The sequence below is a fragment of the Gossypium hirsutum genome, chromosome D03, assembly GCF_007990345.1.
Source record: "Gossypium hirsutum isolate 1008001.06 chromosome D03, Gossypium_hirsutum_v2.1, whole genome shotgun sequence".
Classification (NCBI taxonomy): domain Eukaryota; kingdom Viridiplantae; phylum Streptophyta; class Magnoliopsida; order Malvales; family Malvaceae; genus Gossypium; species Gossypium hirsutum.
The window spans coordinates 46,913,178-46,933,464 of record NC_053439.1 but is presented as its reverse complement, the minus strand read 5'-3'; the positions used below and the strand labels follow the sequence as shown (position 1 = coordinate 46,933,464).

At 36.2% G+C, this 20,287-nt stretch overlaps 1 protein-coding gene across 1 annotated transcript; it reads right to left on the bottom strand.

Moving 5' to 3' along the window:
- Positions 1-11,303: 11,303 nt before the first annotated feature.
- On the bottom strand, positions 11,304-13,980 carry LOC107950861 (uncharacterized). Its single transcript, XM_016885793.2, has one exon. It carries the CDS (start codon positions 13,832-13,834, stop codon positions 11,753-11,755), a length of 2,082 nt encoding a protein of 693 aa, XP_016741282.2. The 5' UTR covers positions 13,835-13,980; the 3' UTR covers positions 11,304-11,752.
- Between the last annotated feature and the right edge of the window lie 6,307 nt (positions 13,981-20,287).

Sequence of the window (20,287 nt, the reverse complement as noted above, 5' to 3'; positions counted from 1 at the left end):
ACTAATTTTATTTATTCTCATTTTTATTTCTAATTTGTGTTTCTCTTGTGTCTAGATCCGGAATTCCGCATCAGTTGGTATCAGTTTCAGGCCATTCGGTGTTATTTTTGAAGCTAAAATCAAATCCGAAACGAGTCAAAATACCAAAAACACTTTTCATCGGTTTCGTCGATTCTCTTTTTTTGAAGTTTGTGTTTATTCTCCTCTTATTCTTTAAAAAACAGCAAAAAAAGAAAAAGAAAAAAGAAGAAGCAAAAAACCGCAAAAAAAAGTTGCCTACCTTTCATACGTAGGTTTCTTCTTTTCCTATTATTGTTATTATTTTTTATTTTTCCCAAAATTGAATTTCTTTTCCTTCATCTTTTCTTGACTCAAGTATAATTAAAGCTTCAGTTTTTTTTTTTTGAAAATCTTAAGACACCGAACGTTTCTGATTTTTGTTTTTTTTTTAAAATTGGGTAGAGTTTTCTTAAGTTTTCTTCTTATTAAAGATTTTCTTTGACTCTAGAGTTAGGGATCGTTGCAGGTCTACGTTTTTTTTTTGTTTCTCTTACACTTTCTAACACTTTGTTTCTTCTTGCGTTAGCAGATATTAAAGGCACGCACAATTCCTTCATCCGTGTAGCCTCCATTACAAATTGCCTCGTCAAGTTTATTGGCCTCTTAAAGCAATTAGAATCTTCATTGTTTCTTTAAAGTTTGCACCTCCGTTATTTGATCTTGATTAGTAACCCTCTCCAAACATATTTACAAGTTTTGAATCATTCAGAGAGTTATTCTTTTGAGAGCTAACGAGTGAAGTTATTATTATTTTTTCTTTCTTGTTCCTGTTTGTGTGATTTTTTCACAGATACCATACCGATCACTAGATCCCAAACTAGTAAAAATGAAGAGGGTGAGCAAAAAAGAGAGAACGATCCTTTGGTCGAGTTGTTACAAAAAGAGATGAAAAAGTTGCAAACTCAATTCGAACATCGCATGACCCTGATGTTACAAGAGCAAAGGGAGTATCTTGATACAAAACTTACAACTCAAGAGAAATACATTGCTGATGATTACAAGAAGTTGAACGAAGCCTTTATAAGCCAATCAAATTCGCGAGATCGAACTTTTAAACGAAGGGAGGACCATGTTTTTGATGATGACTTTGAGTCCGAATATGTACCTAGAGAAAGATTGGAGCGAAACAATGACACCCCCAAACCAAAATTTCCTTCTTTTTCAGGGAAAAATGATCCTGATGCTTACCTTGATTGGGAGGAAAAGATGGAAGCAGTCTTTGCTTGTTACAATTACTCTGATGAGAAAAAGGTAACATACGCTGTCGCTGAGTTCATTAATTATGCACTAACATGGTGGAATCAATTATGTAAAAGCAGGATTTTTTATAGAGAGCAACCTGTTACTACTTGGGTTGAAATGAAGCGCATCTTGCGAAAACGGTTTGTTCCACCATACTATTATCGAGAACTCCATCAAAGACTCCAACATCTTATTCAAAGAGATAGATCTGTAGATGACTACTACAAAGAGATGGAGACTATTCAGATTAGAGCTAATCTTGTTGAAGAGGCTGAGGTGACTATGGCTAGATTCCTTACCGGCCTAAAGCCTGAGATTGCAAATCGAGTTGAGTTACAACACTACATGGATGTTGAAGAGATGCTTCAAACCGCACTCACCATTGAAAAGCAATTACGAAAGAAAGGGACACCGAGGGGTGCTAGTTCAATTTCTAATCCTACTTGGAGAGGAAATTGGCAAAAACAAGATGATAAATTATGGAATGGGAGAGATGCACGGTTCAAGCCAAATGAGCCTAGAACTTACTCCAAAGATAGAGGTATGCCTAATTCATTTAAAGGTTCTACTTCTACTAATTGAGCTCCATCTTCTTCTTCTACTTCTCCTAGTGCCATTAAGTAGCCAAAAGATATTACTTGCTTCAAATGCCATGGAAGGGGTCACTATGCTCGAGAATGCCCTAATAAAAAGTCATTGGTGATTCGAGAAGATGGCGAGGTTGATTTTGAGTCTGATAACGAAGATGAGATGCCTCCTTTGGAAGATGCTGATGATGTGCATACTCATGATGAGTATGAAGAATACTTGGAGTGTAGTGAGAAAGCACTTGTTGCTCGAAGGGCTTTAAATGTTCAGTTTAAAGAGGAAGGGCGCGAACAAAGAGATAACATTTTCCACACGAGATGTTTGATTGGTGGACAACCTAGTTCATTGATCATCGATAGTGGAAGTTGCACCAATGTGGTAATTTCTTCCCTTGTTGAGAAACTTGGCCTACCTTGTGTGAAGCATCCAAGACCATACTGCTTGCAATGGCTGAATGATAGTGAGGAGGTAAAAGTATCTAAACAATGCTTAGTTTCATTTTCCATTGGTAGATACTCTGATAAAGTTTTGTGTGATGTTGTTCCAATGCAAGCTGGGCACATATTACTTGGACGGCCATGGCAGTTTGATCGACAAGTAAATCATGATGGTTTCCTTAACCAATATACCTTTGTGTTCCTTAGAAAGAAGTTTACTTTGGCTCCACTTCCTCCTCAAGAAGTCTACAATGATCAACTCAAACTTGCTAGTGAGATGGGTAAGGGAAGTGAGGTCAAATCATTGAAAAAGGCTGAGAGTAAAGAGACCCTTAGTGTTAAAAGCCAACTTAAAGGCCCAACATTGGTGAGTGATTGCACATACAAGTCACGAGATGAGAGAGTGAGTTTATTCGCTAGGTTTCGAGATATCAAATTTGCTCTTTGTACAAAACAAACATTTGTAATTATTAGGTTTAGGGAAAACTTTGTTTTGACTAACCCTAATACACATTTGCCTAGTTGTTTTGTTGATCTTTTGCATGATTTTGAGGATGTATTTCCTTCTGAAATGCCTAAGGGATTACCTCCTTTACAAGGGATTGAACATCAAATTGACTTTGTGCCTGGGTCAAGTATTCCAAATAGACCAGTCTATCGAAGCAATCCTGAAGAAACTAAGGAGTTTCAAAGGCAAGTTGAAGATCTCTTAGAGAAAGGGTTGATTCGTGAGAGTCTAAGTCATTGTGCGGTTCCTGTACTTCTCGTCTCAAAAAAAGATGGTTCTTAGAGAATGTGTGTTGATTGTCGTGCTGTCAACAAGATTACGGTAAAGTATCGATATCCAATTTCTCGATTAGATGATATGTTGGATGAGCTTAATGGTGCATGCATTTTTTTCTAAAATTGACTTAAAAAGTGGTTACCATCAAATAAGAATAAAACAATGTGATGAGTGAAAAACTACTTTTAAGACTAAGTATGGCCTGTATGAGTGGTTAGTCATGCCATTTGGCTTAACTAATGCTCCTAGCACATTCATGAGATTAATAAACCACATACTTAGACATTTTTTAGGAAAATTTATCGTTGTGTATTTTGATGACATACTGATTTATAGCAAAACTTTGAATGATCATGTTGGGCATGTTAAATTAGTACTGGATGTGTTAAGGCATGAACGACTCTTTGCTAATATTGAAAAATGCACATTTTGTATGGATAAGCTTGTTTTTTTGGGTTTTGTGATAAGTTCTACAGGAATCCATGTGGATGAGGAGAAGGTAAAGTCAATTAAAGAATGGCCTATCCCTAAAACTGTTTCTGAGGTAAGGTCTTTCCTTGGGTTAGCCGGTTTCTACCGCAGGTTTGTTCGTAACTTTTCCACAATTGCTTCGCCTTTGACTGCACTTATTAAAAAGGATGTATCTTTTCATTGGACAGATAAGCAAGAATTAGCACTTAATGAACTTAAAGATAAATTGTGTACTGCTCCTATTCTTATTTTACCTAATTTTGAAAATACCTTTGAGATTGAATGTGATGCTTCTGGTGTAGGTATAGGTGCCATCCTCATGCAAGATAATAAAGCACTAGCCTACTTTAGTGAGAAACTTGGTAGAGCACATTTGAACTATTCGACCTATGATAAAGAGTTGTATGCCTTGGTAAGGGCATTAGAAGTTTGGCAACATTACCTTTTACCAAAGGAGTTTGTGATTCACACAGACCATGAATCACTTAAGCACTTAAAGGGACAAGGTAAGTTGAACAAGCGGCATGCGAGGTGGGTTGAATTCATTGAATCTTTTTCTTATGTTATAAGGTATAAGAAAGGTAAAGATAATATTGTGGCTGATGCTCTATCAAGGAGGTACACTTTACTTAGTACTTTTCATACTAAGTTATTAGGTTTTGAGTATCTCAAAGATTTATATGCCACTGATTCTGATTTTGTAAGCATTTATGACGCATGTGAACATGGTGCATTTCACAAATTTTATAAGCATGATGGCTATCTTTTTCGAAATAATAGACTATGCTTATCAAAGTGTTCAATGCGAGAATTGTTGGTTCGAGAGGCTCATAGTGGTGGTCTTATGGGTCATTTTAGAGTCACTAAGACTTATGATGTTTTACATGAGCATTTTTATTGGCCTAACATGCGAAAACTTGTTGAGAAAATTTGCTCTACTTGCATTACTTGTAAACAAGCTAAATCCACTGTGATGCCTCATGGTCTATATACTCCTCTTCCTGTTCCTAGTTCACCTTGGACTGACATTTCAATGGATTTTGTAATAGGTTTACCAAGGACAAAGCGTGGACGAGATAGCATCTTTGTGGTTGTGGATCGATTTTCTAAAATGGCTCATTTCATTCCATACCATAAGACTGATGATGCAACCCATGTTGCTGATCTATTTTTTCGTGAAGTTGTGAGATTACATGGAATCCCAAGGACTATCATTTCCGATAGAGATGCAAAATTTCTTAGTCACTTTTGGAAGGTGTTATGGGGTAAGTTAGGTACTAAACTACTTTACTCTACTACATGCCACCCTCAAACTGATGGTCAAACCAATTAGGTAAATCGAGTTTTGGGATCTTTGCTTAGAACCATAATAGGTAAGAATGTTAAATCTTGGGAAGAATGGATACCCTATGTTGAGTTTGCTTATAATCGTTCTGTTCATTCTTCCACAGGTTTTACTCCTTTTGAGAATGTATATGGCTTTAATCCACTTACTGTTTTAGATTTGCTTCCTTTACCTTTGAATGGCATTGCTAATTTGGATGGTGAAAGGAAAGCTGATTTAGTAAAAGAGATCCATGAGAAGGCTCGTAAAGCCATTGAGAAAAAGAATGAGTCCAATGCAAATCGAGCTAATAAAGGGCGAAACCAAGTCTTGTTTGAACCTGGAGATTGGGTATGAGTGCATATGAGGAAAGAACGATTTCCTTCTAAGAGAAAGAATAAACTTGATGCACGAGGAGATGGACCATTCCAAGTACTCGAGAAAATAAATGACAATGCTTATCGCATTGATCTTCTTAGTGAGTATAGTGTTAGTGCTACTTTCAATGTTTCTGATTTTTCTCCTTTTGAATTTGATGTAGGTTCAGATTCGAGAACGAATCTTCTTGAAGAGGGGGAGAATGATACGAGCCAAGGAGGTGACACTCAATGGGTTGTTTTTCCTAGTGGTCCAATCACTCGAAGCAAGGCACGACAATTAAAATAAAAAATGAATGCTTTTGTCCAAGACTTTGTTGCTACAAATTTAATTCATCATGTTCGTGACATTGACAAATACGGGAATGCAATTCACTGGACCAATCTTGGAATAGTGAAAGCCCATAAATTGGTGGATTAATCTTTTATGTATCTTATTATTATTATTTACTTAATTCTCATTGGTTGGGACACATCATTTATGAGTTAAGTAATTTTATTGGTTAGGTTATTATTTATTTATTTTCTTAGATAATTTTAAAAAGTTTTATTAGGATTCAATTACTCTTTAAAGAGTTTTTATTAGGATTCAATTGCTCTTGTAATTTGCCTATAAATAGGCTTGTTTTCTACACATTGAAGGAGATAAAAAAAGAGAGAGTATTTGTTTTCTTCTAAATTTGTGTGAGGCAGATTTCTGAGAGTAGAGTGATTCTTCTCTTGCTATTTAGTTTGGAGTTTGTTACTTTCGAGGGTATTTCGGAGTTACAAATATTCAAATTTCTTTCCCGTTCATCGGTGTTTCTAGAGGTTCTTCTTCTAGGGGTTTCGTAGGGAGCCGCTCAATTATTGGCGTTTTTGGTTGCAAGTTAACCAAGGGTTCCATAGGGCAAATCTATCCTTTTATTATTATTATTTAACTAATTTTATTTATTCTCGTTTTTATTTCTAATTTGTGTTTCTCTTGTGTCTAGATTCGGGATTCCGCATCATTTGTGGGTCCTATCACACCCACAATTCTATCCTAGAACATAGCTGATTGCATGCATATGGTTATGTATTTGTTGAATGCATTAATATATACTTATTTATGTCTGTAAATGTGTGCATTAGGATAAATTTTATAGGAGATAGCTTTGTGTTACAATGTAGATTGGTTGGCTAAGGAATTGGTTATACTTGAGAGTGGCTGAAATTTGATAATGATGCTATATGTGTTGTTTGTAAGACAACAAAAAAATTGCTTTTATGCTCAGCGTAATTTCATTAGGAGATCACTACAATTGATTCACTCCTAATTAGTAGATTTCGGAAGTGGTTTGCAATGCTTTTATATTTTAATAATTGATTATTATTATATATTTAATTTGATTTATTTACTTATAAATAAATCATTGCAATATATGTAAAAATAATTTAAAATATAAAAATTTATTAATATATATTAATATGTGTAAAAACAACTTTTTCGAAAAATATTTTCAGGAAATCTGCCAAACAGCAGAAAATATTTTACACAGATTCAATCAAACACCAGAAAATATTTTCCAGTAAATCATTTTACAGAAAAGTAAAACATTTTCCAGAAATTATTTTACGGAAAATATTTTACTAACAATCAAACGGACCCTAAAATTATTGAATTAATAAATGCCTTTAAATAATTTAAAATTTTCCAAACCAGCAGTTACTGAAAAAGTGTGTAACATCATGTTTCTGCTGCTCATCATCCTCACCAAAAAAATGTTCTCATTATAGTTGCAGACTAAAATTATTCAATTTTATCTTGATTATTAGCTCAATGATCATTTTCTGTTTCAGCAACCTGATATATTAAGGCTATTTGCAATTTATTACAAATTGTCAGATTTCATAATACATCCTTTAAATGATTTATTACATATTTCATCCTTCAACAAATGTAATTGGGTGCCCATTGATGTAGCCTCTATCAGCAGCTTTGGCAGATTTTACTTAGCAAGAGCAAACTACGAGCATTTAAACTTGGTTACTTTTGTGACAAAATAATTGGAAGAGAGGAAAAGGGCATAATGTACTGAGCAAAAGAGGCCATATTCAAGAGAAGTTTAAAGTGAGTTACCGAAATCTTGATTAACCCTTAAAACTTGCTCAACTCTATCAAAAAGAATCTAAAATCTATTCATAGACCCTGTCCCATCCTTGAACAGAACATGACACTGGCTTATATATAAATCAAATCAATATGACTGATAATAACTGATTACGGATTGCTCCATGAGCCTTGTTGGCAAATTGGCTCACTCATGCTAATACATACATATACGTGGAGTTGTAACTTGTCTGTTTCACAAACATCAGCTTGGAATATCATTAAAACGATGATTCATTGGAGTTGGAGGATCGGTGTAAATGATACGTGCAGTTCCAATGGGAGCTAAAGTTGCATTCAGATTCTTTACATTGTAGGGCTTGTCCATTGCAAACCTCACCGCAAAATTTACATGGAGGACAATCCCATATGTTTTTCATAATAGTGAATGGATGTGGCTGTTTAAGAAAAAGACACTTGTCAAGGTTGCTTCCAATCTTCAGAAATGGGAGATCCCCAAGAGCATATCTGGAATGAAGAGAGTTGTTACATTCAGCACAGCAGTAAAACCAATCATTTGGGTCCCTTTCATACTCACATAGATCACAATAATGTTGAGAAGAATCAAAATCATCAAAACAAGTAAGAGTAAGAGGATGTCTATCATGACATGGATGCTCCAAAGTGTCCGATAATAAAATACAGCGAATATCACATTCACGAATGACATGCAATTTCTATCATTGCATTTGTAGTTAAATCCATGGTGAAGACTTTGGTAAGCACTACATACAAAAATTACTGCATTTGAATTTGTGAGCGTAAGCAAGTGCTTGTGAAATGGGTGTCGTTTGTTTCTCGGCAATTCAACGTATTCTTTATGAAGAACTAACTTACATTGCTTACAATTATAAAAAGGAGTTGAGATAGTCCTCATACACCCATCTCATTGGCCATCATCATTCATCTCCCCACTAAAAGTGAGTCTTAAATTGTGATCATGGTAGGCATGTTTGATCTCAACTGCTATCGTAATCTCTCCAAAACTCATTTCTTCAACAACATTGGTAATCCAATTTATAGATTCATCAAGAGCTTCCATGGACCTTTCATCATAGTCTTTCAGGATACTTTTTCCATCCTAGGCATGTTTGATCTCAACTGCTATCGTAATCTCTCCAAAACTCATTTCTTCAACAACATCGGTAATCCAATTTATAGATTCATCAAGAGCTTTCATGGACCTTCCATCATAGTCTTTCAGGATACTTTTTCCATCCCAAACTGCTTTATCTGTAGCACAATGCATATGAACAATATAGTCGCAATCAAAAGCATTGCAATGGTAACTGCCATACCTCGTATCGACTTCCTCGTAACAAATTCTGCACAATTCTTCTTGTTGTGGAAGAGAATATGAGTGGGAAATAACATGATGATGTCGCATTATCAAGATATTCCGTGGCAATGAAATGCAATATTTATGGACAAGAAGGTCGCAATATTTATGGACAAGAAGGTCGCATATAGCACAAATGTAATGGGAGCAATCTCCGGTGGTATCGCAAAAATCACAAACAAAATGACCTTTGTCTTGACAAAATCATCCATGCGTATTCATGATTTGCATTTGTGATTGTTTGTGGTGAGAAAAAATCATCAAGAGTAAGCTCAATCTTGCATAAAGAGTAAGAATAAACAAACCCTTCCCACTGAATTTTGCACAAATAACAACTACAGTTGGGAAGATAAGTAGGTCGTTTCGGCAAGAGAGTAATAGGATGCTTACGGCAGTCGTAGGGGTGATTAATCTCAAGAGGTACTTCTGCACATTGCTTATGAAGGTGAAACCATCCATTACAATCAAAACAATAGTAAATTGGACCGGATAATGGTTTCAAACATCTGGAGCAATCACGATTGACTTTGTTGTTATGGTCTTGAATGAAGAACAATGGATGTTGATGCAAAGAAGTAGGAAAATTTGGAGCAATGGATGATTGAAGCAAAGCACAGTTGATGTGTAGATCGAAATTACAAGAATCGCAATGATAAACGAATCCTGAAGAAGACCTCTGAAAAAAATCACACATCTATCTACCGTCGACTGTGAACCTACTGTAGGGTCAGTAAGTTTACCTAAACCTCTAATTGATTGAAATGACTGTATGACTGATTTGATGATGTCCCACTGATTTGATATTGTATGCCCTGTTTACATGCATGATATTATGATATAATATGTCATATCTGTATATTGCATTGCATTGGGTTGGGGGATTATAATGTTCAGGGGAAGTGTACTAAAAGGCCTCGAGCCTAATTTACTGGCAGTTCAGCTACAAACTACTGTCTAGTCTTGCATTCGGTACTACTTAGAGTGTAGGGATGAGTGGGTTAATTATATCCCAACATGGAGTGTAGGGTTAGACGGAGATGGTGTGTAGAGGCTGGATGGGTAGGACTTTTGTGACTACATATATGTTACTGCTACTGATACTGTGATGGGCTAAAGCCCTATTGCATAATTGTTTTTGTACTGAGAGGGGCTAAGAACCAAACTGGACTGATACTGATACTGAAAAGGGCTTAAGCCCAGACTGTGATTATTTTTTTACTGTCTGTTCATTTGTATGGGGATTACACACTGAGTTTACGTAAACTCACCCATTCTGTTTAATCTATACAGGTAATCCCCAGATATAGGCGGATCGGTGCAGCGGAGGACTCAGTGGTGGTCACACGACTTCTTTTACACTATTTATTACCTATTTATGATTTTACTTTTATTTGGGAGTATTTTGCTGTAATTATGGCCTTTACGGATTTTGGTTTAAATTTTCTTTTTTATACGGTTTTATGATTTAAATCTGCTAGTGTTAGGTAAAACTAGGGTTTTCAAATGAAATTAATGATTTATCAAAAATACCACGAATATGCAAACTGTTTAAAAGCTTCCGCAGTAAGAAAACGTTTTGAAATTGAATAACAATTTGTAAATAAATAATGTTTTGAAAACGAACGACACGATTTGAAGTTGACATAAGATAATAAAAAATGGTTAAATAGAAAAGAGGATTTAGCGGTGACATATTTTTCAAAAAGCACTACCATGTGATGTCATCAGATTCGATCATAACGTCTAGGCCAGGTTTGAGGTGTTACAGGCTTCAACAAACATTAATTAGGTTAAGCTTAAATCATCTTTTACAGTGGAATTCTTTCCAAAAAAAAAGTCACATAAAAATAGAATTAAATCTATATTGCATAATCATATTCTTAATTAATTTTTTTTCAAAAATTTTGGAGTTATTTCCAATAATTACAACTCACATAACATATATTTTTTCCCCTGCTCTGAACTCGCCAGCTTTGTTTTTGACACCCAAAAAGACTAAAGTTTAAGGAAGAAAATATGCTATTTGAGCTGGAAGACTTTGCCATATGGTAGCTTTATTTGGTAAAACGAACAAACAAAGGCAGGCAAGAACACAAAAGTCTTTTGGGCTTTAAAATTGTGGCTGCAGAATTAGCCCTACTCTTTAACTCAATTAATTTAATTTCGATCAAATAGTTAGCTGTAATTGAGTTTTCATCTACCTTAAAATATTATGTATTTGAATTATATATGATTGTAGAAAAATTGATTTTGGCAACAAAAACAGAATTAAAACCCTTCCCCAATTTCCTCATAAATGAAATTTATTCCAACCACTAAGAAAGCACCAGCAAACCACTGTAATTTTATTAGCACATTAAATATTATATAAAGTTTTAAAAATTTCCAAACCAGCAGTCACAGTCTGCTTTCATTTTTAAAATTTATTTACTAAGATGGTTACATTCCAAAATACATTACAATTATTAAGGAAACTTTGCAATCAACAAAGATGAAACAGTACTAAAATCTAATGGACTAAATGAAGATTCCACTCATTGTAGTTGCCACTTGAGTTTAAAAGTACACATTCAAGAGAAGTTTAAAGTCAGCTATCAAGATCTCGATTAACCCCGAACTCAACTCCATCAAAAAGAATCTAAAATCCATTCATACACTCTTCTAATTATTCCCGGCAATTTCTCTTAATGTTCGGTAGAAAATGGTACTAACCTTGTGGAAGTTCAATTCATTCATATACCCTTTTCCATCCTTGAGCACAACATGCACTGATTTATATATAAATCAAATCAAACCAAACCTTGCTTCATGTTACAGATGATAACAACCTAGTAGAAATACAAATGATAACTAATTATCGATTATGTTTCATCTAAACAAACTTCAAGCGCTCAAACATTAACAACAGAATGAAAAGCAAAAGCCATGAGCGTTGATGACAGATTGGTGCAATCATGAAAAAACAGACCTGTAAAGTTGTAACTTGTCTATTTCAACGCCTATAACTGTTTAAACCTGCAGTACCAATGGACGCTAAAGTTACATTCAGATTCTTTACATTGTATGGCTTGTCCATTGCAAACCTCACCGCAGAATTTACATGGAGGACAATCCCATATGTTTTTCGTAATAGTGAATGGATGTGGGTGATTACTAAAAAAAGGCTTGTAACGGTTGCTTCCAATCTTCAAAAATGGGAGATCCCCAAGAGCACATCTGGAATGAAGAGAGTTGTCACATTCAGCACAGTAGTAAAACCAATCATTTGGGTCCCTTTTATACTTACATAGATCACAATAATGTTGAGAAGGATCAAAATCATCAAAATAAGTCAAAGTAAGAGGATGTCTATCATGCTTGTACCTAGCTGTGAGTGGTAGTGTGGCACATTCTAGATCTAAAGTGAAATCACAACGCTTCGTGTATCTATATGTCATGTTCCATGGGTCACTTTTTCTACGACAGGCATTGCAATTCGCTGAAAAGTTGTGGACAAGAAATAATGAATGCTCGTGACTTGGATGCTCCAAAGTGTCCGATAATAAAATACACCGAATGTCACATTCAAAGAATTGCCTGCAATCTCCATCGTTGCATTTGTAGCTAAATCCATGGTGAAGCCTTCCGCAAGCACTACATAATGGATAAAACTTTGTGTTTGATTTTATGAGTGTAAGCAAGTGCTTGTGAAATGGGTGTCGTTCGTTTCTTGGCAGTTCAGCGCATTCTTTATGGAGAAAAAACTTGCATTGCTCACAACTATAAAAAGGAGTTGAGATAGTCCTCATACACCCATCACATTGGCCATCGTCGTTTATCTCCCCACTAAAAGTGAGTCTTAAATTATGATCATGATAAGCATGTTTGATCTCAACTGCTACCGTATTCTCTCGAAAACTAATTTTTTGAACAACATCGGTAATCCAATTTATAGATTCATCAAGAGCTTCTATGGACCTCTCATCCGGGTCTTCTGGGATACTTTTTCCATCCCAAACTGCTTTATCTGTTGCACAATGCACATGAGCAATATAATTGCAGCCAGAAGCAGAGCAATGGTAACTGCCATACCTGGTATCGACTTCCTCGTAACAAATTCTGCACAACTCATCTTGTTGCTGAAGAGAATATGAGTGGGAAATAACATGATGATGTCGCGTTATCAAGATATTCCGTGGCAATGAAATGCAATTTTTATGGACAAGAAGGTCGCATATAGCACAAATGTAATGGGAGCAATCTCCGGTGGTACCGCAAAAATCACAGACAAATGACCTTTGTCTTGACAAAAGCGTCCATGGGTGTTCATGATTTGCAGTTGTGATTGTTTGTGGTGAGAAAAAATCATCAAGAGGAAGCTCAATCTTGCAAAAAGAGCAAGAATAAACAAACCCTTCCCACTTAATTTTGCACAAATAACAACTACAGTTGTGAAGATGAGTAGGTCGTTTCGGCAAGAGAGTAAGGGGATGCTTACGGCGGTCGTAGGGGTGATTAATCGCAAGGGGTAGCTCTGCACATTGTTTATGAAGGTTAAAGAATTTATAAGAAAGAGGACAATCTGAACAATGATAAATTGGACCAGATAATGGTTTCAAACATCCGGAGCAATCGCGATTGACTTCGTCGTTATGGTCTTGAATGAAGAACAATGGATGTTGATGCAAAGAAGTAGGAAAATTTAGAGCAATTGATGATTGAAGCAAAGCACAGTTGATGTGCAGATCGAAATTACAAGGATCGTAATGATAAACGAATCCCGAAGAAGACCTCTGACAAAAATCACACACCCATAATCTACCGTCGTAAGGAGATTTAGGCAGAAGAGTGAGAAGGTGTTGAGGGTGGAAAGGATGCTTAAGGTGGGGAGTTAACTCTAACTCCGCACATCTCTTATGAAGATAATACTTACAGTCATTGCAGCCATAGCTTGGACCGACTATAAGTTCCTTACACCCAAAGCACAGAGCTGCTTTATCTGTAACACTTTGGTGTTGAATGAAGAGCAAAGGATGGTGATGGGAGAAATGTTGAAGTTCCGTCTCTCCCCTTTTCTTACTCTCAGACACAGTTAGATCCATTAGATGAAAACTTGGTTGTGGTTAAGCCTCCGGCTTAGCAAATGGCTGTTACTTTCGCGCAGAGAGGAAGATAGCAAATGGGTCAAAAACAAGGGTGTTAAAGATGATGAAAACACTAAACTGTCATTGCAAAATCTGGTTGTTGGTTACATTGTTATTATTGAAACAGAAAGTACCATATAAGCATCAAATTGGTCATTTTAAAATATGTTTTCGATTTAAATGCATGAACAAAATGGGTACAAATATATATATATTTGTATAGAGATTGGCATTGCACAAAGCTCGAAAGTAAGAGCGAAACAGACGAGAGAGTCTCATGTGAACAGCAAATTGAGTTGGGAAAACGAAAACCATAGAGCCAATTGCATGCTTGGAATCCCTACTCCCAAGGATGAGTTGTTGGGTTGGCCCTCATTGTATTATTAAAAATGATTAAAATATCTTCTATATACAAGGCTCAACTTTAAAATGATTAAAAATTATTGATTAAAATAGCTTTTTAAAATATTTAATTTAAAATATATTTTGATATAATTAATAATGATTGCCTAAATTATGTGACAGCACCCTGGCGGAGGGGCTGCCACAGGCGGCACCAGTGGGGTGGAGAAGGAAAGGAGAAGAAAGAAAAAAAAAAGAAAGAAAAGAAAAGGAGAAGAAGAAGAGGGAAGGAAGGAAAAAGAAATAAAAAAAGAAGTAAAGGTATTTTTTTTTTGTAATATTTGTGTAAAAAATTTATGTTATGTACATTGTATGTGTTTTATTATTTTATTTAGCATATATATTTTTTGAAATTTATTTAGCATGAAAAAATCCATGTTATGTACATTCTATGTTGATTAGAATTATTTTTTATGAAATTTATTTAGCATGTTGTAATTAGTTTTTATACAAAAATAGCATTAAAAATAAAATGATAAAAAAATATGTTTAAGAAAACATAAAATATGAAAAGAAAAAAACGGAAATTGTATATTCAATTTTATATTCACCGAAAGTAATAAAATCCAAAAAAATGTATAATAACAAAATAAAATATATATATTTATTTAAAGTAATAAAATTCGGGAAAACAATACGAATAAAGGGCCGAAATAAGGGTTATTTTTTTAAATTTATTTAAAAAACACACTAAATTAATAAATTTCAAACATAATGTACTAAAATAATGTAAAATAATAAAATTAGAAAATAATATATTTTTTAAAGTAATAAAATCAGGGGAAAAAATACAAACAAATGGACGAAATAAAGGTTTTTTACTAAAATTTTTAAGAAAAATAGAATTAATTAATACATTTCAAACATAATGTACTAAAATAATGTAAAATAATAAAATACGAAAATAATATATTTTTATTAAAAGTGATAAAATCAGGGAAAAATACGAGCAAAGGGCCGAAATAAGGGTTATTTTCTAAATTTATTTAAAAAACACACTAAATTAATGAATTTCAAACATAATGTACTAAAATAATGTAAAATAATAAAATTAGAAAATAGCATTTTTTTAAAGTAATAAAATCCGGGGAAAAAATACGAACAAATGGCCGAAACAAGGGTTTTTTACTAATTTTTTTTGAAGTTGCAGGCATCGCAATGGCTTCATTGATTAACAGCGATCCTCACATATCTGATGCGGCTAATAACATGGTAATATATTATTATTTATTAATCACGGGTTCTATTAAAAAATGATATACGTAATATATAGAAATAAATCATGTTATCCTAATATTTTTTATGTAATTTAACACTATCAGGGCTCGTACCAAGTAATAAGGGGCCGGGTGAATGGTATAGGATATCCCCTGGATTCACAATTGATGTCGTACTTGGAGCAAGCCGGATTTGGGTCAGCGGCATTGATCCAGACGTTCGACTTCGGTATGATTTATTATCTACGCTAGTGGAGTGGTGGCGTCCAGAGACCCACACTTTTCATTTTCCGTGTGGGGAGTGCACAGTGACCTTAAAAGATGTTGCACTGCAGCTTAGGCTCCCAATCGACGGGAGTCCCGTAACGGGAGTAGCTGTATTTACTGAACAGGCTGCACTATGTTATCAACTACTAGGAGACTCGTCAAACGATGATGAGTCAAATTTTACAAGCTTGAAATTTACATGGCTGAAAGCCAAATTTGGACAGTTATCAGCGAATACCACTGAAGGTGAGTTTATGTGCACTGCTCGAGCATACATCATGCATATTATAGAGGGAGTACTGATGTCCGATGCAAACAACAACAAGGAGCATATGATGTACTTACCCCTATTAGCTGATTTGACCAATGTTCGCTCGTATAGCTGGGGCTTCGCCGTTCTAGCAGTGTTGTATCGGGAGCTTTGTCGGATGACAAAGCCTTCTGTTGTAGACATGGGCAGATGCCTTACATTGTTGCAGTCCTGGGCGCTTTATCGGATGCCATTTTTGGCATCAGTTACTCACCAACCATATGTTTATCCACTAGTGAACAGGTGATAAAATATAACTTGTCATTACTTGTAGTCATACTATATTGACTGATGTTACCAACCTTAAAACCTATATTTATTTTTGTAGGTGGAGTATTTATCCGGGTATCGGGAGGTCGTACACTGTCCCAATATACCGGCTGATGATTGAACAGCATGTCAGGGAAGGGGTAAGCTATTCTAATATTCGTGACATCTTACTTTCTATATCTTACCCACATGTGTTAAATTATAATCATGTTATTAATCATGCAGTTTATATGGATGCCATATCGTAGCCCGAAAATTACAACTGTGATACCCTCGTCTGCATACGTTCATTCTAAAATGTGGTGCATTAACGCACTAATTATAAATTTCAATGTAGTCGAGTGGTACCATGGAGATCAGGTGCTGCAACAGTTTAGTTGCATCTAATATATCCCAGATCCACCATGTGAGGTGGGGGCGATTCATGGCATCAACAAGAGAGAAAAATTACAGTTGGATTGGGTGGTTAAGCACCGAAAATTTGTTGCGCTGTGGAACGATAGGATGGGTCGAAGACCTCAGATGGTTATGGCTTCTGATTTGCAACTATCATTAAAGTACATACAATGGTACTATAGTTGCGGAAAGATATATATACTTGGAGGGCAATCGACTGTAGTCCCCCCGCACATGCAGTGACCTGAGGGATCTTACCCAGCGGCCTCGATGGAGACGGAGCCTGCGGCAAATCATGATCCCGAACCGGAGCCCGAACCAGAGCCCGAGCCAGACCCCGAGCAATTACATTCACATGGGGATTCACATTGCTATCATCCGGATTTGGTGGGCAATGACTATATTCCGAGCTTCTCAGGGAACGAATACGCATACGAGTTTGATCTCTTTAGATCCTACCCGCCGCAGTACGGCACTCACAGCCCGTATCCACAGCATCATAGGACTCCTTTTGGTTCAAGTTCGTCGATTCCGATCGAGCCACATGATTTTTCCTCTATGTTTACCACACCCCCACCTGGGCTAAATAAGGATGTTGGTCGTCACGAACACCTACAACGTGACCGTCGACCTCCTCATAGGTATACCCCTAGGAACACACCATCGAACCATCAATTTTAGGGGTTTATTGCACTTTTTTGTACATTACAAAGTTTGTACTTTTTGTATAAATTTAATTATTCTAATTTTAGGTATGCTTACTACGGAACTTTTCTTCCCTTTTTGCATTATATTAAAGCTGAATTTAAGGTTAAATGACTCCATTTTGGATATAATTTTAATTATTCCAAATTAATTATACTTTTTATAATTTAATTTGGATACAATTTAAGCATAAGCATAAGCTAAATTTAACTTAATGGGTGTTAAAACAACATTGCAACATTACACATAACAATTTTATAGCATTAGCTCAATTCCGACCTGATCCTGACGACTGTCCACCATGATAGTTTCGCTGAGGGCATTTATTTCGATTATGACCACTTAACCTGCATAATCCACAACGCTTACCGTCGGATTTCTCCCTAATGTCCATTTCATTATGGATTTTGGTTGATTACGGACGACCTCTTGGATTCCTGCGTAGCCCTCTGTCTGGGAGAAGCTTGAAAGTCGTCGGAGGCACCTCCTACGTAGACAGGTCAGGCACGATAGGGAACTCATATTCCCAGACACGCAATGTGCGCTCGAGTGTGTACACATCATCGACATATTGTTCAACATTAAGGTTCACTTTAGCACACACTGCCACGACATGCGTACATGGATAATGAAGTGTTTCGAACCTCTTGCACTCGCACCGTCTGTTCCGGAGATCAACTCCATAGGATCTAAGTGGTATATCGGGTCGACGACCGATGGTCTCACTAACTTGAAATGTTTCTAGATGTCGTGAATATATTTCTACATTCATCGACCTTGATATCTAACGATTTGCAACCATTGCATCCCTGACATCTTCGACAAACACGTGTCCTGTCTCCATTTGGTCGAGTTGTTGCTGACCTATTCTTGGCATCAAGGTAGCCAACCTGTAGAATGTAACAAAGAAGACAGATGTAATCGAAAGATGACGTGTTTTCAACAACACAGCGTTGACCCCCTCAACTAAGTTTGTGGTCATTTGACCATGACGAAAGCCCTCATCAAAATTTTGAGCCCATTGCCACGACTCCATTGTACCCAACCATTATCGAAAAGATGTGTTTGTTTGCCCCTCCATGTCACTCTCAAGTCGAATCATTCTTTGGCGATAAATATGTGGCTCTAACTCGTACGCTGTATACGTATTAAGAAAAGATAAGTTCTAGTAACTCGATAACATAAAACATTACAACTTATATTGAAAAGATAAGGTTATCATTTACCCATTACCACGACTTCTCTTCCAGTCTGCATTCTTATAATCTTTATGAATGTTAGACGCAATATGACGGATGCAGTAAACGGATCTCTATGGCACACCGGAACGCCTAATTGCTGCAAATAAACCTTTCCCTCTATGGAAGATGATGCAACTATTATCATTGCTAATAACATACTTCCGCAGGTTAATGAGGAAAAATTCCCAAGATTCCAAGTTCTCCTTATTACGATGGCAAATGCTATCGGGAGCACGTTTCTATTATCGTCTTGAGCAACCGTATATTTTCCATATAGCCAGGTCCTATTCACCTGCAAAAATGCCTTGCAGTAGGGAAATGCCTGCACACATGGATCAAACGTCCAGAACATCTGATGGAAAATCTTATTTGTAACTCAATCACAGTTTCCGGTACGTACTCCCGCATAGCAGATATCCATTCTTGTAGCTCATTATACGACAAATCATAATCCCCATACAATTATTCCATTGCCATCTGTTTAGCTATCCACGCCTTTCAGTATGATACTCGATACTGGAATCGTATTTGCATTTCGGCAATCAGTACTGAAACTTTAATGGTCGGCATGTCCTTCACCATTGGCATGATACACGTACAGATAGTTTTCGAATCAAGTTTTTCATGATCTTCTGTCATATGTGTTAATATGCATGTATGATGACCAATAAATTTTCGTATCTCTCACATTTGCGAACTTTTAATGAATGCAGCTCGTACCCGCCAATTGCAGCATTCCGCTGTCTTCCAACACTCCCCAAAATATATTGTCAGATTAGACAGTGCAACTTTATAATCCACTTATATGTTCATGCTATACCGTTTAATAGCAAGTACGCACTCTTCTTTACTTTCGAATCCCTAGCCTATGAATAACTCCTCATTATCAGAATTTACTACCAGCCGGTGAGGATGAACTATTTCAGGGTACTCCGAGAACTCAGCTACATACGCTGCGTCGGGGTCTATGAGCGACATATGTGGCCCAGGATTATTGTGTATCAAAATACGTCGCATCTGGTTCCCGACCGAAGAAGCGTTAATGTTTCCATCGTTATTCCCGCCTTCATCGTCAATATCATCAAGTATATCGTCCACATCGGGATCACCATAACTATCGACCTCTTCATCACAATTATCGCTTCCACATTCTTCGTCACCACCAACCACATCAATATCGAGTGTAATATTCAAATCGATACTGATCCCACCTATAGTCGATTCACTATGAACGTACGATATTAGAGCCACCATCCACGGTTCTTGAGCTCCGTGTTCTTCACCATATGCATTGACATATTCATTTTGCTCCATACCGGCTAACTCAGCAAATAAGTGAATCGGTGCATTCTTGTCACTCCCATTCCCACAGTAAAGAGTGACCATTGTCTCCATGTCTTCGTCGTCTACAAGTTCCATTTCGGTGAATTTGATCGGATTTGTCGAAACTGAAAACTTGTAGAAAATTTTTGATATCCTTCTCCCACAACCTCTAACCATTTTTGCATTAATCCTTCCCTTCATATCATCCAACGAGACATTTCTATTAAATCCCATTGCTATTTGTTGCTGACATTCAAATATACATCCAACAGTTGTTGTC